The following is a 27,106-nucleotide window of genomic DNA, read 5'->3' as shown; positions in this document are numbered from 1 at the left end:
ATGAGATGCTTCAGAGCCCACCGCCCCTTCTGGGCCAGCCAACCTGAGGCAGAGGCCGCCCATATTTGCTCTCTGTATCCCTCCAACGGGCTTGACCCAGGGCCTGGCCCCTAAATGTCTGCTCTCTGGGTGGGGAGTGGATGAAAGCCAGATCCCCGGAGACCACCACTCCTGCCCCACCTCACCCAAATGCACCTGACGGCACCGGCATTCAGAGAATGGCACTTTATTTTACGACTTGATTTTTTTGCCATGATTTTCTACCGATTCCTCCATGATGGTGTCGTCTTCTTCCACAGTGATCAGGACCTTCTTGCCCACCAGACTGAAGATATCTTCAGGAGGGTAGCCTTTGGGCTCACCCACCTTCACAGTGAGCATGTCCAGTGTTAGAATGGTGCCTTCCGGAATTTTCACTTTGGCCACCACCGACTTGCCCAGCTGTGGACAAAATTAAGACTCAGTGCCAGCCTCACAGAAATAGTTAGTGCACGTTGCTTTATCCCCAAGGTCCCTGATCAGTTTTCTTGCACAAGGTTACCTGGATAGCAGGGACTCTGTTTTCCCCCTTCGGTTCCTAGAACAGTATCTCACACACAGCAGGGACTCGGCCAGTGTGGGGTGGACTCAGAGACTCAGAGGAGGGGCCTTTATAATAAAGGACTCAGGTTATGTAGCCAAAGAGAGCCAGATCCGAATCCCAGGCAGCTGGGTACAAGCTGTGGCTGAGTTTCTCTGTAAAATGGGAAATAACAGTGTCTCTGCCCTGTCAGGTGACTACAAGGATTCGTGATAATAATGTATGTAACCTACCTGGAACATAGACTGCTCTCAGTAAATTAAAATTATGATTGCTTTTGTCATCGTCCAGTTCAGCATCACATTTTAAACATGGGGAAACGGAGGTCCACGGAAGGTGGGTAAGCTGGCCAAGGTTGCGAGGAGCCAAGATGAGAACCTGGGGTTCCTGACTCCTGGCCCACTGCTCGAGGGACACAAACCTTGTGTCCTTCTTGCTCAGTACAATAGCAGTACAGAGGGCGCACAGACGCCGAGTATGGAAGGGAGCCTCTTAGGAAGAGGCAGATAGGCTGGGCAGGTGAGGGGAACAAAGGAGACCTGAAGCTCATGACCAGTGTTTCTAGGTCTTGCCCATAGATGCTTTTCAACAAAGTATCTAGTCCAGTACTCTGCATCTTCCAGGTAAGGGCCAAGGAATCGGTTCTGGAATTTGTGCCAGGACAAAAGGCCTGTCGGCGGATGATCATCAGATTCTGCATCCTCTGGTACCTCGCTGTTGCCCAGGGAGCCAGAAGGCTAGAACCAAATTAAGTGCTCAACTGCTATAACTCTCCTCCCAGTTTCTGGGCCAGTTCTCTCCCCTTTTCTTGTGTAAGGTAGTTTGTTTCTTTTTACTGTTATTTTAATTTCCTGGTGTATATGCATCTTTAATTTGAGGGCAGCAAGTAGGCCCCACTGGGATAAAAGAGCACTCCTCTAGCAGGCCTGGTGTTAGATCTTTGTTCTGGCCCAGACAGCCCGCAGCGTTTGAGGAGTGTCTGTTTCCCTGGCAGCCCCGGGACGCCTGGCTCTAGACTCAGAGGCCGAGCCAGGTATAGGCCATGGCTTCCGGGAAGCCCAGATAGTCAGTGTGCCAGGCAGGGCTCGCGGGCCTCCCCGTCCCCTCTGTCTGAAGGTTAATGCTGCACAGCTCAAACTGCTCCTGAGGGAACGTTTGCGTCACCCCCCCACCAACCGCGTGACAAGCCCCACCCCCATCCATCCATTGCCTCCCATGCTTAGGGACGCCTTGACATAGCACAGGCCCTCCTCCCACTGCCTCATGGGGCCCCTCTGCCTGGATGTCCCTCAAGGATTACCTACTCCACGGGACCCCAGACTTGACCTACCCGCGTGCCTCACGAGGGGCCCCAGATACCACCCCCTTCTACCCGGGGTCTAGAGTGCTGGGGCCAGAGGCTTCAGAGACTTCATGGAAAACTGTAATATGCCAGGGAACCAGAGAAACAGCTGAAGTTCCTTAAATAACCAGTTCCTCCCGCTGCTAATATGAACCCAAAAAAACTCATAGGCTCCGAGCGACATCCCTGCATCATTCCACTGGCCTGGGCTCAGGTAGGGCTGGTACCAACTACCTCTCAGGTAAGCGCACGAGGCCCCTCTCAACAGTGGCGCCCGGCAGGACAGAAGAACCCACCTTCTCGTTGCAGGCCATCTCACAGGGCAGCAGCTGCTTGGTCGGGGAGCCCAGGGCCCTCTCCACGAGGCGCACAGACCGCACTAGCTCGGCCAGCTCCGCAGGCTCCAGCGAGGCCGAGTGGTCACTCCCCTTCCAGGTCTTGTCCAAAGTTATGTGACGCTCCAAGACCTTGGCCCCCAGAGCCACTGCAGCCACAGATATCACTATACCTGTTTCATGCCCAGAATACCCTATGGGAATGTCAGGAAAGAGCTTCTGATATTCCTTTAAAATAGAAAAAGGGAGGGAAAAAAAAGTTAAATAGTGTGGTACTTTCCGCATACATTCTAGAGTCAGGCAGATCTGAGTTTGAGGCCCAGTAAGCTCCAGGAAGCCTCCAAGGCTCTCTGAGTCTCTCCTTCCCAGGGATAGCAGTACCTGGTGGGAGCTGCTATGAACTTGTGGAGGGCACTCAGCACACTGTAAATGCTCAAAAATAATGGCTGCTGTTATCAGGAACACATCTGAAGAATGTTACACACTGCGCAAACCACGAAGAATAATAACAGAACTATAACCAAATGCCTAAACCCATTCAAAAAGCATCTGTCACATTTAATTAGCCTGAGCTGCTGAAAGCAAGTATGCTATATGCACAAATATCACCATCAATAATACATACAGCCCAATCTCAAAACAATCCTTTGGTGGGAATGCTAAATAATTAATTAATTGGTTATCTATAATTCACTGGATGTGACGAAAGACATTCTAAGTGGAGTGAGCCTTGTCAGTGAGGGTGACCAGAAAGCTTAAGTACAGCAGAAAGACCCAGATGGGAATTAAGAGAAGATAAGGATGGCTGAGTGGCAAAGGCCTTGAAAACCAGGCTTAAGGGTGTGTGATGGACAAAGAAGTGCAGGTTGCTAGGTCAGAGGACCCACCCTGCTGTGACAGGGGTGGGCTGGGCCTGGGGGGCAGGCTGGCAATTTAACTCTGATGGTGCCCTGCTCTAAAGAGAGAGGATGTGAGCATACCTCAGGTGGGGATGGAAGGGATGTGGGGACCACACTTCACAAAGGAAGAAAACTGAGGAAAATATTTGGCGTCAGACACACTAAATTGTTAATTACGGTAATCTCTGTGGGATGGGATTACAGAGGATGTTCATTTTGTATGTTATATATTTCAGGGCTGAATTTTTTTTTTAAACCATGTTTAAATTTAAAAAATAACATGATTTAGAGATGAGCTAGAAATGGAGAAAAGACTACAGAACTGGGAGAGAGAAACTTTAGTTAAAAAGAGAGTAGTGTCATTTCAAAAAAGGTTAATTTTTTTTTTTAAGTTAAACATGAAGACTCTTTAGAAAAATGTATAAGGGCTTATATAATCATGGGGGGGAAAAAAACCGCAGAATGTCATATACGGTAATGAAAGAAAAATATAAAAGGAAAACTGGTTACTTGCAGTATCAGGATTGTGTGTGTGTATATTTAGAATTCCACTACTCTTACTATAATGTTTTTTTGTACGATAATTACACACCTATATATTTCCAATTAATTATGTTTCGGGAGCTACCAGGAGGAATTGATAGAGATGGCCCGAGACAATAAGAGACAAAGAATTCTACTCCAGCTTTGCCACCAGGATGCTGTGAGAGCTCAGGCCGGGTAAGGACTGGACCTCGTCATCTGTAAACCGACTGAAGTGGAACAGACAAAATGCTGGGAGAGAGAAAGCTCTCTCAAGGTTGCCACTGTAACAACACTGGCCCTCAGGGATACTCAGAATCAGAGAGCTGGTAAATAACAGAGAGTTGGAAGTAGGAAAAGCCAGAAGATTCAAGAAGGTCTCCTACAACTCAATATGAAGAAAAACGGATTTCTATACACCAGTGTTCATATCTGCATTATTCCCAATAGCCAAAAGGTGGGACCATCCCAAAATGGTTTTATTGTGCTACCATCACCACTATCCATCTCCAGGACGTTTTCATCATCTCAGAGTCAAACTCTATACTCATTAACACTTAACTGCCCATTTCCGCCTCCCCCACTGACAAACAAAATTTTCTTTTTGTTTGTCAATTTGGAGAAAAATGGTGTATTTGTACACCAATGTTCATATCAGCATTATTCACAATAGCCAAAATGTGGAACCATGCCAAATGTCCATCAACGGATGACTGGATAAACAAAATGTGGTACATACATACAATGGAATATTTTTCAGCCTTAAAAAGGAATGAAATGCTAACACATGCTACAACATGGATGAACCCTAAAGACATTATGCTAAGTGAAAGCAGACACACAGAAAGACAAGTACTGTATGGTTCCATTTATTTGAGATACCTAGAGTAGTCAAATTCATAGAGACAAAATAGAATGATTGCTGCCAGGGGCTCGGGGAGGGGAAATGGGCAGTTAGTGTTAATGAGTATAGAGTTTGAGATGATGAAAAAGTCCTGCAGATGGATGGTGGTGATGGTAGCACAACAGTGTGAAAGTACTTAATGCCACTGAACTGGACGCCAAAAAATGGTTAAGATGGTAAATCATATGTATATTTTACAAAAACCCACAACTCACTAAGAAAGCCAGCGATTCACAGAAGACGGACCACTGATGGCCAATACACACAGGTAAAGAAAATGTATATGGACAATTATGAAGACTCCCCCTTAAATTTTATAATGAGAGAAATTAAGGTTGGTTTTAAGAAAACGTAATTTGTAATCTTTAGAATGTATCTGACTCCTTAACTGCATAGTTGATTCTAATTTGATTCTGCAACAGCAAGATCGTCAAAGGATGTTCGAATTACGAAGCATGTCAAGACTGGTTAGAATTTGGGCCGCATTTTCCCCACAGCAAACGGCCCAATCAGACAAGGGCCCTCCCTCGGGCTCACCGAGATGACGCACAGGTTGACGTCCTCGGGCTGGAGCGGGTACGCACTGGTGCACTGGAGGAAGCAGAAGTTGGGGTTGAGGGGCTTCACAATCTGATAGACTTGCTTCATGGTGTCCATGGACTGCATCCCACTGGAGATGACCATTGGGCGGCCTGAGGGACCCAACACCAACACCATCATCACTTTCTTTTTAGGGGTTCTGACTCTCCCTTAAGCACACCCCTGCTGTTGGTTTCATCATTCTACTGAACCCCGCAAACATCTCTCAAGCACTGTGCCAGCCACAGTAGGGGAACAGAGGTGAGCCTGGTGGGTTCCTGTTCTCAACCACGGGAAACGTAGACTCCCCTCACCCCCATAACATTATTGTTCAGCAAAGTGAACCCAATTAAGAGGAATTTCACACTCTTTAGAGAAGGATGAGCATCTCATTGGATTAAGAGGTTGCATGGTGTGGTAGGGTGAGCACTGCCCCAGACTCAAGAGTGTGAGGCCCGGGGCGGCCAATGTCCTAGCTGTGTGTTCTCAGATGCCTCGTCAGTGAAGTAAGCAGAAAGCACCATCATCATATGACCTGCGTCAGTCCCAGGATTGTCGTGAGGATCAGATGAGATCACTCATCTTGTAAAGCCACTTTACAGACTCTGATGTGTGGAGGTTGGATATTATACCTACAGAATACTTTTCAAAGTCAGAGCTTCCTCTAAGAACTCTGACACAGACTGTCATATCCTTAATTTTATATAAATATTTTCTTAGAAATTAAAAATAATTTTAAAATTCTTTTAAAAAACTGTCTTATTTTTCATTTCTTTCCTTGCAAGTCAGCACATGAAAAAGTGGGAGTATAGGCTGACTGGAAAATCTGTCTTCAGGAGACTCCTTTAGTGGGTTATTACTAGCGGGGTGAAAACATGAAGGTCTGGACTCAGATGTATGACAAAAATTAAACACTCACCTTTTTTGGCTGTCTTTTCCAGATAAGGGAAGTTGTTAGTGTCCCCAGATCCAACTTTGAAAAATGGAACATTCAGTTCATGCAGAAACTCAACTGCCATCTACAAAAATCCGAAAGGGAGCTCCTTTTCACGATTGTTCAGAGTCACTGTCCTGAAGACAGGCGAGGAGCCACATATGAAGAGAAAAACCCCTCTTGCCCAGCAAGAGGGACTCTCTCAACAACTTGAAAGCAGACACAGATTTGTTATGTCATGTCATTCAAATTCAAACATTCCGTCATTCATATCCACCCATCCATTTGTCCAACAAACATTGCGTGCTGGCACACACTGGCTATGAGCAACTGGAAAAGAATCGGAACCCTGGCCAGACCTTCCTTCCCCAGGGGCCTGGAGCCCCAGTAAACAAACGAAAAAGGGTCATGACCTAATCTTGACCCAGCAAAGCAGGCAGTGAGCAAGTTAAAGTCCCTCAAAGGCCCTATCCTTTCCTCAGGACCAAACAGCCGGAAGAGAGGCCATTTCAATCCTTGACAAAAATAGAAAAAATGGAGCGTTTGATGGCCTAGCCCTGACACACTGATCCACAGCTGACGGGGCCCATCAAACCCAAGCCCTTTCAGACCTCAAACTATGCTGCCCACAGAAAAAACGAACCTCAGTCACTTTTTTGGACACAACGTCACTGTTTGAAGTTACCTCTCTAGAGCCCTTCACCATCCTTACCTGGGATTCATCAATAACACTCAGGAAATTGGCAAATGTCAGCAAATGCTTGCTGAAGGAATCAGTGGACCACAAGTTTTAAAAGTAAAATCTCAATTTGCTGTAAAATTACAATTTTACATTACTATTCCTGTTTTCATTACTATTTTTTTTTAATTGAAGTTGAAAATCAGAAGTAGGGCGAATCAATGTCTTGGAACGTTTCCCAATATCTAAGTTCCATCTATTAAAATGCTGGCTGAGTCTCAGAAGTAAGTTTGGAAGACTTGATTAGCTAGGTCAGTGCTTCTCACGCTTTATTACGGGCACACGAACCTGCGATGGATCTTGCGCAAATGAAATGCAAATTCTGATTCTGTTGGTCTAGAGTGGGGCCTGAGAGTCTGCATTTCTTGTAAGTTCTGGGTAACACTGCTGTTACTGCTCCGTGAATCATACTCTGAGTAGCAAGTAGCAAGGTTACCAGCATGAAAATCCAAAGGGCTCGGGGGTGGTAAGGAACAATATGAGAAGGTAATTCTGCTAGCAGGTTCTTTAAATCAACCCACTACTGCCTGAGCTCCCTTCCATCTTCCCAGCAGGTGATGAGCTACTCCAATCATTGGTCTCACTCAGAGAATCACCTTCCTCATATGTTAATCCTCTAATAATGTAGGGGTTAGAGCTGCTGGTGATTCATACAGAGTGACCAACCAGCCAATGAACAGTTCAAAGGCAGAAGGCAACCCCCTTGGTCTAAGAGACACCTCTCAGGATGGCCCAGGCGCCACTCCCCTCCAAGGTGCTAAGCCACCACTGCCTTCCCCCCCTCTGCTTTATGTCTTCCTCGTCTCTCTCTTCCCTTCCACAGTTTTCTATGTCACTCTCTCCTGTGTACGTATCTCTCGTACTGTTAACCAGCCCTAAGATGGAACTGAAAACCATTTGTTTTTAATATGTTTCTTGAACAAAGTCTAATGTTCCCACCCTTCTCACTCTATCTGTGAGATGAAGAGTGTTTTCTATTTTAAGAGGGAAAACCCTATGCTAAGTTTTCGTCTGTAAAATGCTCTGTTTAGGGGCTTCCCTGGTGGCGCAGTGGTTGAGGGTCTGCCTGCTGATGCAGGGTACACGGGTTCGTGCCCCGGTCTGGGAGGATCCCACATGCCGCGGAGCGGCTGGGCCCGTGGGCCATGGCCGCTGATCCGGAGCCTGTGCTCCGCAACGGGAGAGGCCACAGCAGTGAGAGGCCCGCGTTCCGCAAATAAATAAATAAATAAATAAATAAAATGCTCTGTGAGAGCATGGCTCATGATGAAAAAGTCCCCAAGGGCATAAAGAGATGGATGAGCCCACTCAGGAGAGGTGCAGAGCGCGCAGGGGCAACGAGGGGCCAAATGCAGAAAACTCACTTTGCAAAAGCTTACCTACACTACTGTATAGCCCAGGGAACTCTACTCAATGCTCTGTGGTGACCTAAATGAGAAGGAAATCCAAAAAAGAGGGGATATATGTATATGTACAGCTGATTCACTTTGCTGTACAGTATAAACTAACGCAATATTGTAAAGCAACCACACTCCAATAAAAAATTTTAAAAAGCTTACCTACAGTGATTGTAAAATCTGCATGGAGCTCTACAATTTTCAAGTGAGGAAAAGGGGAAATTCCTGCTGGAGGAGAAAGGTGCATCTCGTTTTGCAGCTCTCCTGGGGAGCCAGCCCCATCTAGTGGCCATTTAGAAAACTGCCATTTTGTCAATCCTTGGTCCAGGAAGATCCCACATGCCACGGAGCAACTAAGCCCAGGAGCCACAACTACTGAGCCTGCGCTCTAGAGCCCGCGAGCCACAACTACTGAGCTCGCATGCCACAACTACTGAAGCCCACGCACCTAGAGCCCGTGCTCCGCAACAAGAGAAACCACCACAATGAGAAGCCCGCACACCTCAGCAAAGAGTAGCCCCTGCTCGCTGCAACTAGAGAAAGCTCGTGCACAGCAACAAAGCCCCAACGCAGCCAAAAATTAACAAAATTTTAAAAATAAATAGAGAAAGCATTCTTTAAACATTAAAAAAAGGAAAAAGAAAACTGCCATTTTGGATTAATCCCTGCAAACGTGCCAACTTCCGTAGTAATCTGGAAGATGCTAGCCTTCCATCCTGAGGCAATATTACTGTGCCCAGGGCCCCTCAGGCTAGGTCAGCGCCAGTGGCTGCCTTCTCTCTGTGGACTCCCTGGCTTCCTCTAGCCCTGCCCACGCTGCTGTCTGTCCTCCTTCCATCTAGGGGTACAGTGCAGCCAGGCAGTCTCACAACTTCTCCTCCCTCCCACCTCACACATCACAAAGGCTTTCTGAGTCTGTCTGAAAGGAACTCAACTGAGTATGACCCTCCCTGGGCATCCAACTGGGTTAAACACACAGAAAACGGTCCCACCAGCAAACTGGTTTGGGTAAAATGCTGCATTGTTAGACTCTCCCTTAGAGGGTCCCAGTAAATACAATTGTCTAGCTATTTTACAGTGTTTCCCACACTTATTCTACTCAGAGCCCTTATTTATTTGGGGAAGGGGCTTTGATTCTAAATTAATGAATTAATGAGGAACCCCCTTCCCACAACGTGTGTCCACAGAACCCCCTTTCCACATCATGTCCCATGAGAAATTTGGGGGCCCGCTGATCTAAGGGGTAACAGAAACGACAGGAGTGGAGCTGGGATTTTTCTAGAGCTGCTTCCACTCCCCTTGGTTTCTGGATCCATGGTGATGAGCTGGGGAGAACAGGGAGTGCTGGAGAGCTGCCCAGGGTGAGGAAATGATGAGGGGGGAAGCACGGAGCCATAAAGGCTGGGCCTGCCCTCAGCCCGGTGGCCCTGTCAGAGTGCACCACGACGTAGGCAGGGGGTGCCCTGTGGCAGAGGTGGTGGAGGAAAGAGGGCACCGTGGAGGCAGGCGCTGGGAGGGAAGGGTAGCTCTGCCGGAATGGGTCTCCAGGGGCCACCTCTATGTCACGGCTCCCATTTGCTTTCTCAACAGAACCCTCCATTTTGACCAAAGACACTCTGCTCATTTCACTCGAGTTCCACATGCCTCCGTGCAGTTTTGACCGTGTGCCCTGGCAGTTTTCTTGGTCTTCACAAAGTTCGTTCCACCATGCCTTAACCTTTCCTCAGCACACAAAGAATGCCCTAGGACAGCACACAGAGTGGAGAAAATCGGCACTCAATAAATGCCTACTATCCATGAGGAAGTTTGGGTGGGTAAATACTCAGAGATACTTGCCAGGTAAACACAGAACAAGGAACCAACCCACCTCCAACAGCCGGGTAGACAGGACTTGCTGGTTTGGCAAAGGGACCTGGCCGGCAAAGAAAATTAACTCTTGCAAAGGCTCTTAAGAATGCATTTCTCCTTACTGCCTATGCCCAGGTCAGTCAGGAGACTAGTGGGGAACAAACAGCATTCTTAGGAGAGAGGAGCCTCCCTGCCCTGTTAGTGTGAAGCAGAGAAAAGGGTTCTAAGCAACAGAACAGCTGTCATTCAGTGGGTGCAGATCTTGCACCTCCTAGACTCACCTCACTGGGTCCTCACTGCAGCCTCTGGGGTGGGCATCTTGATTACCCCGTTTTTACAGATTGGACACGTGTGGCTCTAAGAGGCTACATGACCAGCCCAAGCCCACCGATCAAGTGCTAGTACCAGGACCTGAACTCAGAGGGTGTCCGCAGAGCACGCGTTTATACACCAAAGAGAAGTGCTTCCTGGGAAACCAAGAGGGTACCTGCGGAGAGTCAGCCCCAGCTACCTACACCCAGCCAGGTTCCTCTCCTTCTCCCACCTGCTCCTGATTCCCACCTCGAAGCTACCAGGGAGTGAAAGACCTAAAGAAGTGACTTCCTGAGCAGATGCAAGGAGATGCACCCCCTTCAGAGTCCACATCCGGGAGCTCCGGTGCCTGGAAACGTGTACTGGACAGGAAAGTTCTCATCCCAAATCCAAGTCACCTTAGTGACACTATCTCTGATTCTATGCTGGCTCAGGACAACAGAGCAGGGAGAGCCTTTGGAGAGCAGCTTGTTCACACACAAAAGGAAATGGAGGCCCAGAGCAGGGAAGGGACTCTTCCAAGCTCACACTGAGATGAACTCAGAGCAGAGCAGGGCAAGGACCCGGATGTCCCGATCCTCAGCCCAGGCCGTTTCCTGAACCGTAACTAACATCGCTAAGCGCTGGCTGTGTGCTGCACTTTACATGGGTGATCACATTTAATCCTCATAACAACCCTATGAGATGGGTTCAGCTGAAGAAACAGAAGCACAAAGAAGGTAAATAACCTCCACCTGGCCTCAGCAGGAATGACAGGCAAAACCATATTCAAACTCAGAATGTGACCCCGGAGTCTGTACACTTCACCACGGGCCCATCCAGCCAGAGTCTGCGCTAGAGAGCACTCTTAGTACTGAGGACTCTACTGAGTTTCTGTTTATGCAGGTTCTACCTATTCATATTTACTGAATTAAAATATGTTAAGGGACTTTCCTGGTGGCACAGTGGTTAAGAACCCACCTGCCAATGCAGGGGACACAGGTTCGAGCCCTGGTCCGGGAAGATCCCACATGCTGCGAAGCAACTGAGCCCGTGTGCCACAACTACTGAGCCTGCACTCTAGACCCGTGAGCCACAACTACTGAAGCCTGTGCACCTAAAGCCTGTGCTCTGCAACAAGAGAAGACACGCAATGAGAAGCCCACGTGCAGCAACGAAGACCCAACGCAACAAAAAAAAAAAAAAAATTTTTTTTAAACCAAGGGTTTTTCTTTTAGATTTTAAACTTTTTATTTTGAGATAATTAATAGCTTCACATGCAGCTGTAAGAAATAATACAGAAAGAACCTATGTACACTTTACAGTTCCCCCCAGTGGTAACATCTTGCAAAACTACAGCGTAATATCACAACTGGGAGGGTAAGGTTGATAGAGCCCACCGATCTCATTCAGATTTCACCATTTTCACATGTACCCATCTGAGTGTGCTCGTATCTAATTCTCTGCAATTTTACCACGTGCCCAGACTCACGCGGACCACCACCACAGTCCGATACGGAGTTATGCCACCACTACAAGGCTCCCGTCATGTTACCCCTCTATAGCCACATCAACCTCCAAGCCCTCCCCTCCCTAACTCCTGACGACCACTAATCTGCTCTCCAGCTCTATAATTCTGTTATTCCGAGAATGTTAAATAAGCAGAGCCGTACGGTATGCAACCTTCTGAGAGAAGCTTTTTCACTCAGCACAATATCCCTGAGATCCATCCAAGCTGTGGCAGCCATCAGTTTTCACTCCTTTTTATTGCTGAGTAGTATTCCGTGGTGTGGATACGCTACAGTTTATTTAATGATTCATCCCCTAAAGAAAGTTTGGGTTCTAGTTTGGGGCTACCACAAATAAAGTTGCTATGGACACTCATATACAGATTTTTGGGTGAACATAGGTTTTCATTTCTTTGGGGATAAATTACCAAATGACAACTGGTGGGTCACATGATGAGCACGTGTCTAGTTTTATAAGAAACTACCAGTACACGTCAAGTGGGTGAATCGTACAGTATGTGAATTATATCTTGATAAAGTTGTTTTTAAAAAAGGAAAGAATTTTCTAGAATGTACCGTTCTACATTCCCACCAGCAATGCATGAGAGGTCCATTTTCTCTGCATCCTTGCCACAATTTGGTGTTATCATCACTTTTTTTTTTTAAGATTTAATTTTATTTATTTTTGGCTACGTTGGGTCTTCGTTGCTGCGCGTGGGCTTTCTCTAGTTGTGGCGAGCAGGGGCTACTCTCGGTTGCGGTGCTCTGGCTTCTCCTTGCGGTGGCTTCTCTTGCTGTAGAGCACCGGCTCTAGGTGCACGTGGGCTTCAGTAGTTGTGGCGTGCGGGCTTAGTTGTTCCACGGCATGTGGGATCTTCCCGGACCAGAGATCGAACACGTGTCCCCTGCATTAGCAGGCGGACTCCTGTCCATTGCGCCACCAGGGAAGTCCCATCACTTTTTATTTTAGCCTTTAGCCATACTGATAGTTGTGCAGTGATATCACATTGTGGTTTAAAACTGAGAAATGTTTAAATTACAAGAATAGACAAGCATAAAAGAAAAAACTAAAAAATTGGACATCATCAAAATTAAAGATGTTCGTGCTTCAAAGGACACCATCAAGAAGTGAAAAGATACCCCACAGAATGGGAAAATTTTTTGCAAATCATGTTTCTGATTAGGGACTTGTATCAGGAATATGTAAAGATAAATAACCCAATTTAAAAACTGGCAAACGATCTGAATAGATATTCCTCCAAAGAAGACACACAAATGGCCAATATGCATATGAAAAGATGCTCAACATCATTAGCCATCAGATAAATGCAAGTCAAAACCACAATAAGATATCACTTCACACTCACTAGGATGTCTAGAATCAGAAAGACATGTAATAACAAATGTTGGTGAGGATGTAGAGAAATTGGAACCCTCATACATTGCTGGTGGGAATGTAAAATGGTGCAGCCACTTTGAAAAACAGTCTGGCAGTTTCTCGAAAAAAATTAAACATGAGTTACCGTATATACACCCAAGAGAAATGAAAATATGTTCATATAAAACATGTACATGGATGTTTGTGACAGCATTGCTCATACTATTCATACTAGCCAAAAAGTGGAAACAATCCAAATGTCCATCAACTGAGATGTGGATAAATAAAATGTAGTCTATCCATAAAATTGAATGGTATTCAGCAACAAAAAGGAATGAAATACTGACACATGCTACCACATAGATGAGCCTTGAAAAAATGTTACCATGTGAAAGCAGCCAGACACAAAGGACCACATATTATCTGATTCTATTTACATGCAATGTCCAAAAGAGGCAAAACTATAGAGATAGACAGGAGATTAGAGGTTGCCTAGGGCTGGGAGAATTGAGGGAATTGAGCAATGACTGCTAATGGGTATAGTTCTTCCTCTTGGGGTGATAAAAATGTTCTAAATTGACTGTGGTGATGGTCGCACAACTCTGTGAATATACTAAAAACCACTGAATTGTGCAATTTAATTGATTGAACTGTATAGTATGTCAATAAAGCTGTTAATTAAACACTGGGAAACCAAAAAATTCGTTTGACTTGCTCTATTGAGATATTCACTTTATTGAGGTGGTCTGGAATTGAACTGGCAATATCTTCGAGGTATGCCTGAATGCTTATTCCAAAGACAGTACTAGGGATCCAAAATACATCTGTACACTTCCTTGGAAATTCTCTCCAGAGCCTGTTTATGGGCCCTGCAAAAACTAATCTGCCTCAAAATGAACCTCCAGGGACTTCCCTGGTAGTCCAGTGGTTAAGACTCTGTGCTTCCACTTCAGGGGGCACGGGTTTGATCCCTGGTTGGGGAACTAAGATCCCGCATGCCGAGAGGTGTGGCCAAAAATTAAAAACAAAAAAACGAATCTGCCTCATTACTGACTTGTTACCAAGTCGGTCAGATCAAAAGTTTCACCCAGGAATTTTAAGTCTATTCACATTTGACCCAAGAACAATCAGTTTCTTGAACCCAAGCCAGCCCTCTCCAAGGACTAAGATTTAGCTGTCCCTGAGTGAATGAGCCCTACAGGCAGTTACCAAAGAGCAATCCCCAAAGGTTCTGAACCCACAGTACATGAAACAAGCACGGAATGAAAACTGTCATTTCTTGGGCATGACCTTCCTATCAAGCTATTTCCTAAGCATGGACTATGGGTCAACATTGTGCCAGGACCTGGGTTCATGAGGGTGTCCATGCTCCTCAGGTCAAGCCTACCTCCTGGGTATTTTTACTTTTATTTATTTATTTTAAAAATAAATTTATTTATTTATTTTTGGCTGCATTGGGTCTTCGTTGGTGCACGCGGGCTTTCTCCAGTTGTGGTGAACTGGGGCTACGCTTCGTTGCGGTGCGTGAGCTACTCAGTGTGGTGGCTTCTCTTGTTGCGGAGCATGGGCTCTAGGCACGTGGGCTTCAGTAGTTGTGGCATGCAGGCTCGGTAGTTGTGGCTCGCGAGCTCTAGAACGCAGGCTCAGTAGTTGTGGCGCATGGGCTTAGTTGCTCCGCGGCATGTGGGATCTTCCCGAACCAAGGCTCAAACCCGTGTCCCCTGCATGGGCAGGCGGATTCGTAACCGCTGCGCCACCAAGGAAGTCCACTTCTGGGTATTTTTAATCCACCCCCTTGCCCTTTACCTATGAGGAAACAGGCCCGAGAGATGCAAGAAGAGTATGGTCAGGAGGGCAGGCTCTGGAGTCGCCTAGGTTGGAATCAGCCTCTGCTGATCAACAGCTACTGACAGCTAACCCGCTCCGTGCTCTAGCGTCCTCATCTGTAAAGTGGGAATAATAACTGTCCTATCTCAAGGGGTTGTTAAGAGGAGTAAATGAGCTGATACATTTAAAATACCTAGCACAGAACCTGGCAGATCATAAACACTCAAGAAACGTTGAAGATTCTTACTTTTTTTTTTTTTTTTTGAAGATTCTTACTTTTAATCACTCAGCTAGTTAATAGCAAGACCAGAAAAAACACCCAAGTCTTTCAGATCCCAAAGCCCACAATCTTTTTTGTCTAACATTTTTGATTTATAGATCCCTTAAGGATCTGATAAAAACCATCAACCCTCTCTTTTGTTTGGCTCACTTATTTACTTATTCACTCAACAAACATCTCCCGAGCACCTACTATGTTCCAGGCACTGGGGATGCTGTGGTGTTAACAGCCTGGTGGAAAGGAGCAATAGTTAGCGGTAATTACGGAAGTAAAGAAAATCGAGAGACAGGACTTCCCTGGTGGTGCAGTGGTTGGGAGTCTGCCAGCCAATGCAGGGGACATAGGTTCGAGCCCTGGTCCGGGAAGATCCCACATGCCGCGGAGCAACTAAGCCCGTGCGCCCCAACTACTGAGCCTGTACTGTGGAGTCTGCGAGCCACAACTACTGAAGCCCGTGCGCCTAGAGCCCATGCTCTGCAACAAGAGAAGCCACCACAATGAGAACGAAGAGTAGTCCCTGCTCACCGCAACTAGAGAAAGCCCGCACGCAGCAACGAAGACCCAATGCAGCCAAAAATAAATAAATAAATAAATAAATAAATTTTAAAAAAAGAAAACCAAGAGAACACAACAGAAGGACGGGCCTGAACCAAGCAGGGGCACAGGAAGAATTTCCTGAGGAGGTACTATTTAAGATGGGATCAGAAAAATGCCCAGTAACCACTTTAGATAGGTTTTCCTAAAAATATGTCCCCTTTTCCCCAGGGCATCTCTTGGGCCCAAAGACTCTCCAGCCACCAACATCGAGAGTGGTGAAGAGCAGGGGGGAAGCCCAAAGGCTCTCCTGAGCTTTGGGAAGCCACACACACCTGGACGGACGGCCAGGTGGCAGCTGAGGGACCGCAGAAAGCACACTGCACTAGGCGTCAGATCTGCCCTCAAGACCCATTTCCCAGCTGTGTGACACTGTACAAACTTCCTGGCCCTTCTGAGTCTCCATTTCTTCATCTGCAAAATGGGGCATAGTAGGAATATTACTGTAAGCGGGTTACGGAACTGAAGCCTGGACTTGTCAAGTTTCACAGACACCTAGGTTCTCTGCTTCCCCCCCTTTTTTAAACTACCAATGGTTTAGGCTAGAGTTATGTTTCTTTTGACTCAATTTACAGACATATCTTAGAGTTGGAATAGTGACACAAAAGGTCAGAGGCCTAGAGAAGGAACTGGGCTCCCTTCAAATATTCTAGTTGACTAAAAGAATCCTAAGTGTTTCAAGAGCCTTTAAAATGTTGTTTCATCTAATGATCCATTACTGCAAAGCTATCCTAAGGAAACAATTCAAAACACAGAAAAGAAGATGGTCATCTCAGCATTATTTATAAGCACAAAAAACTGAAAGTAAAAACATAACCTCATGTTCAAACATAAAGAAATGGTTACATACATTATAAATCCTCAAAAGAAATACTACACCACCATTAATAACTTTCAGCACAAGATATGGAGAGCTACATGTCAATTATATCTCAATAAAGCTGAGAAAAAAAAAAAAACAAGATATGGGTAAAAGCTGCAGATAATGTTAACTGGGAAAAGCATGCCCGGAACTAAACATTCACAAATATAACAACTAGGCAATAAAATATGCATATACAACAACTCTAGGAGGAAATATATAAAGAGAGCTGCCAGGGACTTCCCTGGTGGCACAGTGGTTAAGAAACTGCCTGCCAATGCAGGGGACACGGGTTCCAGCCCTGGTCCAGGAAGATCCCACATGCTGCGGAGCAACTAAGCCCGTGCGCCACAACTACTGAGCCTGCGCTCTAGAGCCCGCGAGCCACAACTACTGAGCCTGTGTGCCACAACTACTGAAGCCTGCGTGCCTAGAGCCAGTGCTCCGCAACAAGAGAAGCCACTGCAATGTGAAGCCTGCGCGCCGCAACAAGAGTAGCCCCCACTTGCCGCAACTAGAGAAAGCCCGCCTGCGGCAACAAAGACCCAACACAGCCAAAAATAAATTAATTAATTAACTGATTAAAAAAAAAAAAGAGCTGCCATATAGAGATTATGGGTCAGTTTTTCTCCCTTTTTTCTGTTTTCTAAACTTTCTGTGACATTGTATAATTTTTATAATTAAAAAAATTTTTTATATTTGAAAAAAGAGCACGTAAAGGAGTCTTGAGGAAGGTTACAGAGCAGATGGGACCCAAGACCTGGCACCAGCTGGACTCTTCCAGTATGTCAGCATGGCCATCCTGTGTGCCACTGCCTTCTGAATCATGCAATGCCACCTCACCCAGATAAGCCACGGCCACTCAGCAAGGGGAGGACTCCTGTCAGAACTGAGGTTTCCTGAGTCCAGGCCACTTTCCACTGGGAGAAAACTGGCCCAGTGTGGCATCTTCCATAGGCTTGAGGGACTCTGGGGTTCCAGGGTGGCTGGCCCCTACTCCCAGAGACAGCCTGCTTTGAAAACTATGGTTCCCTGCATCACTGGGCCTCTGATCTCCCTGGCCTCCTGTTTAGCTGGGCATTTATCTTGTTAATGCTATGGGGAACTCTAGGTCCAGAAAGCACAAAAAAGTCTAAAGGGAGCAAGGGCTGGAGCTGGCTCTAAGCCAAAGCCACAGGGCTACCTGATGTCCCCTAGGTCTGCTAAAATGGCAAATAGCAGCGTGGCAGAGGGCTCACCTCATCCATGCCGGAGGCAGTGAAGAAGATGCCAACCTCCTCGGCATACTTCTGCAGCTCCTTGTACTGGGCATGGCTGAATTCCAGGTGGCGTTTGTGCTCCCCGTACGTCTTCCCCCAGGAATGCTTCGAAGTATACGGCCTCTCCAAGGCTTTCCGATTAAACTTATACTCCAGCTCACTCTTCTGGAACTTGGCACAGTCAGCGCCACACTCCTGCAACACACATTAGGGGGCTCCTTTAATGACCCTGCACAGATTCTGAGAGACAAGAGAAGTGTTGGGGCAACTGCTATGAAATTATTATCTTTAAAACTAACATCGGGGGGCTCCACTGGTGGCGCAGTGGTTGAGAGTCTGCCTGCCGATGCAGGGGACACGGGTTCGTGCCCCAGTCCGGGAGGATCCCACATGCCGCGGAGCGGCTGGGCCCATGAGCCATGGCCGCTGAGCCTGCGCGTCCAGAGCCTGTGCTCCGCAACAGGAGAGGCCACAACGGTGAGAGGCCCGCGTACCGCCGAAAAAAAAAAATTAAATACAAAGAAAAAATATTAAAAGCAGCAAGGGAAAAGCAACAAATAACATACAAGAGAATCTCCATAAGGTTAACAGCTGATCTTCAGCAGAAACTCTGCAAACCAGAAGGGAGTGGCAGGACATATTTAAAGTGACGAAAGAGAAAAACATACAACCAAGATTACTCAACCCAGCAAGAATCTCATTCAGATTCAACAGAGAAATTAAAACCTTTACAGACAAGCAAAAGCTAAGAGAATTCAGCACCACCAAACCAGCTTTACAACAAATTCTAAAGGAAGTTCTCTAGGCAGGAAACACAAGAGAAGGAAAGGACCTACAATAATAAACCCAAAACAGTTAAGAAAATGGTAATAGGAACACACATATCAATAACTACCTTGAATGTAAATGGATTAAATGCTCTAACCAAAAGACATAGACTGGCTGAATGGATACAAAAACAACACCTGTATATTTGCTGTCTACAAGGGACCCACTTCAGACCTAGGGACACATACAGACTGAAAGTGAGGGGATGGCAAAAGATATTCCATGCAAATGGAAATCAAAAGAAAGCTGCAGTAGCAATTCTCATATCAGGCAAAATGGACTTTAAAATAAAGACGATTACAAAAGACAAAGAAGGACACTACATAATCACCAAAGGATCAATCCAAGAAGAAGATATAACAATTGTAAATATTTATGCACCCAACATAGGAGCACCTCAATACATAAGGCAAATGCTAACAGCCATAAAAGGGGAAATCGACAGTAACACAATCATACTAGGGGACTTTAACACCCCACTTTCACCAATGGACAGATCATCCAAAATGAAAATAAATAAGGAAACACAAGCCTTAAATGATACATTAAACAAGATGGACTTAATTGATATTTATAGGACATTCCATCCGAACACAACAGAATACACTTTCTTCTCAAGTGCTCATGGAACATTCTCCAGGATAGATCATATCTTGGGTCACAAATCAAGCCTTGGTAAATTTAAGAAAATTGAAATCATATCAAGTATCTTTTCCAACCACAACACTATGAGGCTAGATGTCAATTACAGGAAAAAATACAAACACATGGAGGCTAAACAATACACTACTTAATAACGAAGTGATCACTGAAGAAATCAAAGAGGAAATCAAAAAATACCTAGAAACAAATGACAATGAAAACACGACGACCTAAAAGCTATGGGATGCAGCAAAAGCAATTCTAAGAGGGACGTTTATAGCAATACAATCCTACCTCAAGAAACAAGAAACATCTCAAATAAACAACCTAACCTTATACCTAAAGCAATTAGAGAAAGAAGAACAAAAAAAACCCGAAGTTAGCAGAAGGAAAGAAATCATAAAGATCAGATCAGAAATAAATGAAAAAGAAATGAAGGAAATAATAGCTAAGATCAATAAAACTAAAAGCTGGTTCTTTGAGAAGATAAATGAAATTGATAAACCACTAGCCAGACTCATCAAGAAAAAAAGGGAGAAGACTCAAATCAATAGAATTAGAAATGAAAAAGGAGAAGTAACAACTGACACTGCAGAAATACAAAGGATCAGGAGAGATTACTATAAGCAACTATATGCCAATAAAATGGACTAACTGGAAGAAATGGACACATTCTTAGAAAAGCACAACCTCCTGAGACTGAACCAGGAAGAAATAGAAAATATAAACAGACCAATCACAAGCACAGAAACTGAAACTGTGATTAAAAATCTTCCAGGGCTTCCCTGGTGGCGCAGTGGTTGAGAGTCCGCCTGCCGATGCAGGGGACATGGGTTCGTGCCCTGGTCCGGGAAGACCCCACGTACTGCGGAGCGGCTGGGCCCGTGAGCCATGGCCGCTGAGCCTGCGCGTCTGGAGCCTGTGCTCCGGAACGGGAGAGGCCACAACAGTGAGAGGCCCACGTACCGAAAAAAAAAAAAAATCTTCCAAAAAAAAAGCCCAGGACCAGATGGCTTCACAGGCAAATTCTATCCAACATTTAGAGAAGAGCTAACACCTATCCTCTCAAACTCTTCCAAAATATAGCAGAGGGAGGAACACTCCCAAACTCATTCTACAAGGCCACCATCACCCTGATACCAAACCAGACAAAGATGTCACAAAGAAAGAAAATTACAGGCCAATATCACTGATGAACATAGATGCAAAAATCCTTAACAAAGTACTAGCAAACAGAATCCAACAGCACATCAAAAGGATCATACACCATGATTAAGTGGGGTTTACCCCAGGGATGCAAGGATTCTTCAATATATACAAATCAATCAATGTGATAAACCATATTAACAAATTGAAGGAGAAAAACTGTATGATCTTCTCAATAGATGCAGAAAAAGCTTTTGACAAAACAACGCCCATTTATGATAAAAACTCTCCCGAAAGTAGGCATAGAGGGAACTTACCTCAACATAATAAAGGCCATATATGACAACCCCACAGCCAACATCGTTCTCAATGGTGAAACATTGAAACCATTTCCACTAAGATCAGGTACAAGACAAGGTTGCCCTCTCTCACCACTATTATTCAACATAGTTTTGGAAGTTTCAGCCACAGCACTCAGAGAAGAAAAAGAAATGAAAGGAATCCAAATTGGAAAAGAAGAAGTAAAACTGTCACTGTTTGCAGATGACATGATACTATACATAGAGGATCCCAAAGATGCTACCAGAAAACTACTAGAGCTAATCAATGAATTTGGTAAGGTAGCAGGATACAAAATTAATGCACAGAAATCTCTTGCATTCCTATACACTAATGACGAAAAATCTGAAAGAGAAATTAAGGAAACACTTCAATTTACCATTGCAACAAAAAGAATTAAATACCTAGGTATAAACCTACCTAAGGAGACAAAAGACCTGTATGCAGAAAATTATAAGACACTGAAGAAAAAAATTAAAGATGATACAAACAGATGGAGAGATATACCATGTTCTTGGATTGGAAGAGTCAACATTGTGAAAATGACTATACTACCCAAAGCAATCTACAGATTCAGTGCAATCCCTATCAAATTACCAATGGCATTTTTCACAGAACTAGAACAAAAAATTTCACAATTTGTATGGAAACACAAAAGACCCCGAATAGCCAAAGCAATCTTTAGAAAGAAAAACAGAGCTGGAGGAATCAGGCTCCCTGACTTCAGACTATACTACAAAGCTACAGTAATCAAGACAATATGGTACTGGCACAAAAACAGAAATATAGATCAATGGAACAGGATAGAAAGCCCAGAGATAAACCCACACACATATGGTCACCTTATCTTTGATAAAGCAGGCAAGAATATACAATGAAGAAAAGACAGCCTCTTCAATAAGTGGTGCTGGGAAAACTGGACAGCTACATGTAAAAGAATGAAATTAGAACACTCCCTAATTCCATACACAAAAATAAATTCAAAATGGATTAAAGACCTAAATGTAAGGCCAGACACTATAAAACTCTTAGAGGAAAACACAGGCAGAACACTCTATTACATACATCACAGCAAGGTCCTTTTTGACCCACCTCCTAGAGAAATGAAAATAAAAACAAAAATAAACAAATGGGACCTAATGAAACTTAAAAGCTTTTGCACAGCAAAGGAAACCATAAACAAGACCAAAAGACAACCCTCAGAATGGGAGAAAATAGCTGCAAACGAAGCAACTGACAAAGGATTAATCTCCAAAATTTACAAGCAGCTCATGCAGCTCAATATCAAAAAAACAAACAACCCAGTCCAAAAATGCACAGAAGACCTAAATAGACATTTCTCCAAAGAAGATATACAGATTGCCAACAAACACATGAAAGGATGCTCAACATCACTGATCATTAGAGAAATGCAAATCAAAACTACAATGAGGCATCACCTCACACCAGTCAGAATGGCCATCATCAAAATATCTACAAACAACAAATGCTGGAGAGGGTGTGGAGAAAAGGGAACCCTCTTGCACTGTTGGTGGGAATGTAAATTGATACAGCCACTATGGAGAACAGTATGGAGGTTCCTTAGAAAACTAAAAATAGAACTACCATACGACCCAGCGATCCCACTACTGGGCATATACCCTGAGAAAACCATAATTCAAAAAGCGTCATGTACCACAATGTTCATTGCAGCTCTATTTACAATAGCCAGGACATGGAAGCAACCTATGTGTCCATCAACAGATGAATGCATAAAGAAGATGTGGCACATATATACAATGGAATATTACTCAGCCATAAAAAGAAACGAAATTGAGTTATTTGTAGTAAGGTGGATGGACCTAGAGACTGTCAAACAGAGTGAAGTAAATCAGAAAGAGAAAAACAAATACCGTGTGCTAACGCATATATATGGAATATAAAAAAAAAATTGGTTCTAAAGAACCTAGGGGCAGGACGGGAATAAAGACACAGATGTAGAGAATGGACTTGAGGACATGGGGAGGGGGAAGGGTAAGCTGGGACGAAGTGAGAGCATGCTGTGGACCTATATACACTACCAAATGTAAATAGATAGCTAGTGGGAAGCAGCCACATAGCACAGGGAGATCAGCTCGGTGCTTTGTGTCCACCTAGAGGGGTGGGATAGGGAAGGTGGGAGGGAGACGCAAGAGGGAGGAGATATGGGGATATATGTTTATGTATAGCTGATTCACTTTGTTATACAGCAGAAACTAACACACAACTGTAAAGCAATTATACTCCAATAAAGATGTTAAAAAAAAAAAAAAAGCCCCCAGATAGCTAACATGCATGTCTCAGGAAAAATTTTAATGATCCCAGATTCTTGCATTTGCCTGTATATAGAAAAGCACTAAAATCATTAACTTGAGATATTTGTTCTTTGTGATTAGCAGTACTTTTTTTTTACCAAGATTCATGCTTGATTACATGTATTTCCTAGCCAAAAAATCCATATATATACTGGCTTCTCCCCTACCTCTTTGGAGCAGTTTCTCAGATCTACTGAGAGACTGTATCCTGGGCTATAGTCCTCACTATAAAACTTAGCTCACAACTCTTCTGTTGCGCATTTTTATTTTGGTCAACAATTGAATGAACTGCCAATTAAAGAAGGTCACTTGCCACCTGGTTCTACAAGAATTAACTCACTACCCACTGCAGCTGCTGACCTTCAACATATCCTGAAAGTAATTTAGGGTAGAGATCAGGAATGAGGCTCTCTGTGCTCCAGGAAAACTGGCAGAACAGCCCTTTAGACAGTTAAGTATTTGTAGGAGAAATTTTTTATGAACCTGGATTCTTGAATCTTCCCATACTTAGAAAAGCACTAAAACCATTAATTAAGATATCTGTTCCTCGTGACTAGCAGCAACCTTCCACAGAGATGTGTGGTTGATTACAGGTTCCCTTCATCAAAATCACATATATACTTACCTCCCTCCTCACCTCTTCAGAACAGTTTCTCAGAGGCTGTCTCCCTGGTTATGACACTGAATAAACTCAGTATGACACTGAATAAACTCAACTCACAGCTCTTATACTGTGCGATTTTTTCCAAGTTGACAGAACTCAACTTTTAATATTGTAAACAGATTTGGTACATGAACAAGCCAGCTTGTACATAATATACTCTGCATAACTAAACTTGGAAATGTGACTCCATTTGGCAAGAAAAAAAAATCCTAAAATGTAAGGATTTCAAAAGATTCCATTGCTTTAAGTTTAAAGATAAAGATACATACATATTATAAAACAAGTGAAACTGAAGCTTAGAGAGGAAAAGTCCAAGATTATCCAGCTGCCCAAGATTATTCAGCTAGTAAATGGTATCATGACTCCAGTCCAGCGCGCTTTCCACTATAACACAACCTCAAACTCTTCATTCTCCTCCCCCGGGGAAAACTATCCTTCACAATTAAACAGGAAGAAGAAAAAAAACCACTATTACTTTGTTTCTATGGCTTCACTATTTCTAGGTATTTTTCCAACTTCAGCATTCAGAGTTGACACCTCCAAAATAAGGTTGTTTCCTAAATTAAGAGCCAAAGTCTCCCCCTAGAAAACAATGTTACAGTACAAAGGCTGGAGCCCTGTGTCTAAGAGCAAAGCTCTGAAATACATGAATTACTAGCTGTGGGCCCTCAGACAAGCCACTGATCTTCTCTGAGCCTTTAAAATGAAACCAACAGCATCTATTCCACTGTGTTGTTGTAGGAATTAAATGAGATGGTGCATTTAAAGCACTTGGCCCAGAAAGCATTCAAAAATGTTAGCAATTGTTACTCTTTAAAGGTATTTTATTTTTTAGATTTCGTAAGTGATAACATAGAGTATTTGTTTTTCTCTGACTTATTTCACTAAGCATAATATCCTCCAGGTCCACCCACATTGTTGTAAATGGCAGAATTTCATTCTTTTTTATGCTTGAATAATATTCCATTGTGTATATCAACCACATCTTCTTTATCCATTCGTCTGTTGACGGACACTTAGGTTGCAAATAGACTCACAGATCTAGAGAACAAACTAATGGTTACCAGTGGGGAGAAGTAAGGGGGAGAGGTAAGATAGGAGTGGGGGATTAAGAAGCACCATCTACTATGTATAAAATAAATAAGCAACAAGGATGTATTGTACAGCACAGGGCAATATAGCCATTATTTTGCAGTAACTTTAAATGGAGTATAATCTATAAAAATATTGAATCATTATGTTGTACATCTGAAACCAATGTTATTGCAAATCAATTATACTTCAATGAAAAAGTAAATAAAATTTAAAAATAAAAGTATTTTTATGATTCAGTAGGCTTCCATAAAAGCTAGTCCTGAAGGAGTAATAAGAGTTAGTCCTGAAGGAGTAACAGAAAACCTAATCATGAATGACTGTGTGAACAGCACTGACTGAAGGGAAGTGAAAGGAAAAAAGATGGAGTGAGCTATCGCTAAACCAAGGAATCACAGCGCAGACTTATTGTGGGGCCCGGGGTCACAATGAAGAACGTGACAGCCCTCCCCTTCAGAGGGCTCACAGTCTAACAGAGAGAGAAGTTTAAACAGACAGTGACAATACAATTCGATGGGAACAATTACAGGAGCCCAGCTTTGCAGGTAGGGATTGGAGAAAGTATCCAGAGAGGGATCATAAATGTTCATTAACATCATATCACTAACAACCAACATGTATTGAGTCCTATTTGCCAAGTACTCTACTAAGATCTTTATACGAGTTATCTCATTTGATCCTCACAACTCTATGAGGTAGGTAAGTACAAGGAATGGCAGGTGAGAGAGACAACAGCAAATTTCAGGAACTTCCTGGAAGTAATTCACTGTCGCTGGAAGATGTCAGAGATAAAAAAAAAAAAAAAAGGCAAGAAGGGGCCAGATCATTAAGGTCTTGAAGGCTTTATTAAAGGGTTTCGACTCTACCCGCTGGCAGTGGGAAGCCACTGAAGGTGCCAGGCGGCTGATCAAATCTGTGTTTCAGAAAGATCATTCTGCCACCAGAAGGGAGCGAGAGAGCTGGGAGTAAGGGGGTGGGGGGCGCAGATGCAGTAATGCAAACAAATCAGGATGGTGGCGGAGGGATGAAGAGGATTCGAAACGTTTGGAAATGGATCCGGCGAGTTGGACGGCAGGCCGGACGTAGGGCACCGAGAGGCAGAGGAAGGATGGCCCCAGCTCTGCGCAGCCCTGCCCCACCCTTGCCCAGGCCGGTCTTCCCCAGGCCCCGCCCCCCGCTCGGCGCCCGAGTACTCTAGACAGTCCCCTCACCTTGGCCATGCGGATCATGCGCTTGGCCACGTCCAGGTCGCCCTGGTGGTTCTGGCCGATCTCGGCAATGATGAAGCATGGGTGCTGCCCGCCCACCCAGCGCCCGGGACACAGCTCCAGCTCCAGCGGCATGGCAGCGGCTCGCGCTTCCGTGCCACACCACCCGTCACGGTGCCGCCGCCGCCGCCGCCGCCGCCGCCTTGGTCGTTTCGGTCAGCAGCCCAGCAGAGCCCACACACCGGCCCCGCCACGTCAGCCCGCGACCACCGCGCAGCCAATCCTCGAGCGCCGCCTCGCTCCAGACAGCCAATCAGGTCAGGGGGCCGAGCCACCCTCTAGGGGAGAGGTGCGGCGGGAAGAGGAAGCCGCGCGCGCTTCTCGGGAGCTGGGCTTGTGGCTCACAGACTCTGGTGGTTGTGGGGTCCCTGCGTTTACCCGTGAGCAGACATTCCCCGAAGGAGGCTGACGGCTGGGTGCCTTCGGCGTGGAGAGAGTGCGCGCCCTACAGTGTAATGGAAAAAACAGATTCTGGAGTTAGAATTACAGAGCTGGTTCGAGCCCAGCCCATGCCACTAACCAGCTCTTGATCCTGAATACCTTAGTCTTTCTGAGTTTTATTTTCCTTTTCTCTGAAATGGGAAAATTATAAAGACCCCACCTCTTAAGGTTCGTGAGATGATGTATAGAACACCCTAATCACAGTACTTGGCCTGTAATAAACTTTCAATAAGTGGTTGCCAGGCTTCCCTGGTGGCGCAGTGGTTGGGAGTTCG

The 27,106-nt window shown here is 44.8% G+C and overlaps 1 protein-coding gene across 1 annotated transcript; it reads right to left on the bottom strand.

The window, feature by feature from the left end:
- Positions 1-210: 210 nt before the first annotated feature.
- On the bottom strand, positions 211-26,532 carry NANS (N-acetylneuraminate synthase). The gene is made up of 6 exons (XM_022600119.3): positions 26,334-26,532; positions 18,058-18,273; positions 6,081-6,180; positions 5,120-5,274; positions 2,219-2,485; positions 211-441 (listed from the first exon to the last, which is right to left on the bottom strand). The coding sequence occupies exons 1-6, from the start codon at positions 26,463-26,465 to the stop codon at positions 232-234; spliced, it is 1,080 nt and encodes a 359-aa protein (XP_022455827.1). The 5' UTR covers positions 26,466-26,532; the 3' UTR covers positions 211-231.
- Positions 26,533-27,106: the final 574 nt, after the last annotated feature.

The sequence above is a fragment of the Delphinapterus leucas genome, chromosome 6, assembly GCF_059928025.1.
Source record: "Delphinapterus leucas isolate spDelLeu-1000000601 "Yukka" chromosome 6, BTC_Dleu_Yukka2, whole genome shotgun sequence".
Taxonomy (NCBI): Eukaryota; Metazoa; Chordata; class Mammalia; order Artiodactyla; family Monodontidae; genus Delphinapterus; species Delphinapterus leucas.
Note: the sequence above shows the minus strand (reverse complement) of the source record. Positions and strands in the feature narration are given on the sequence as shown.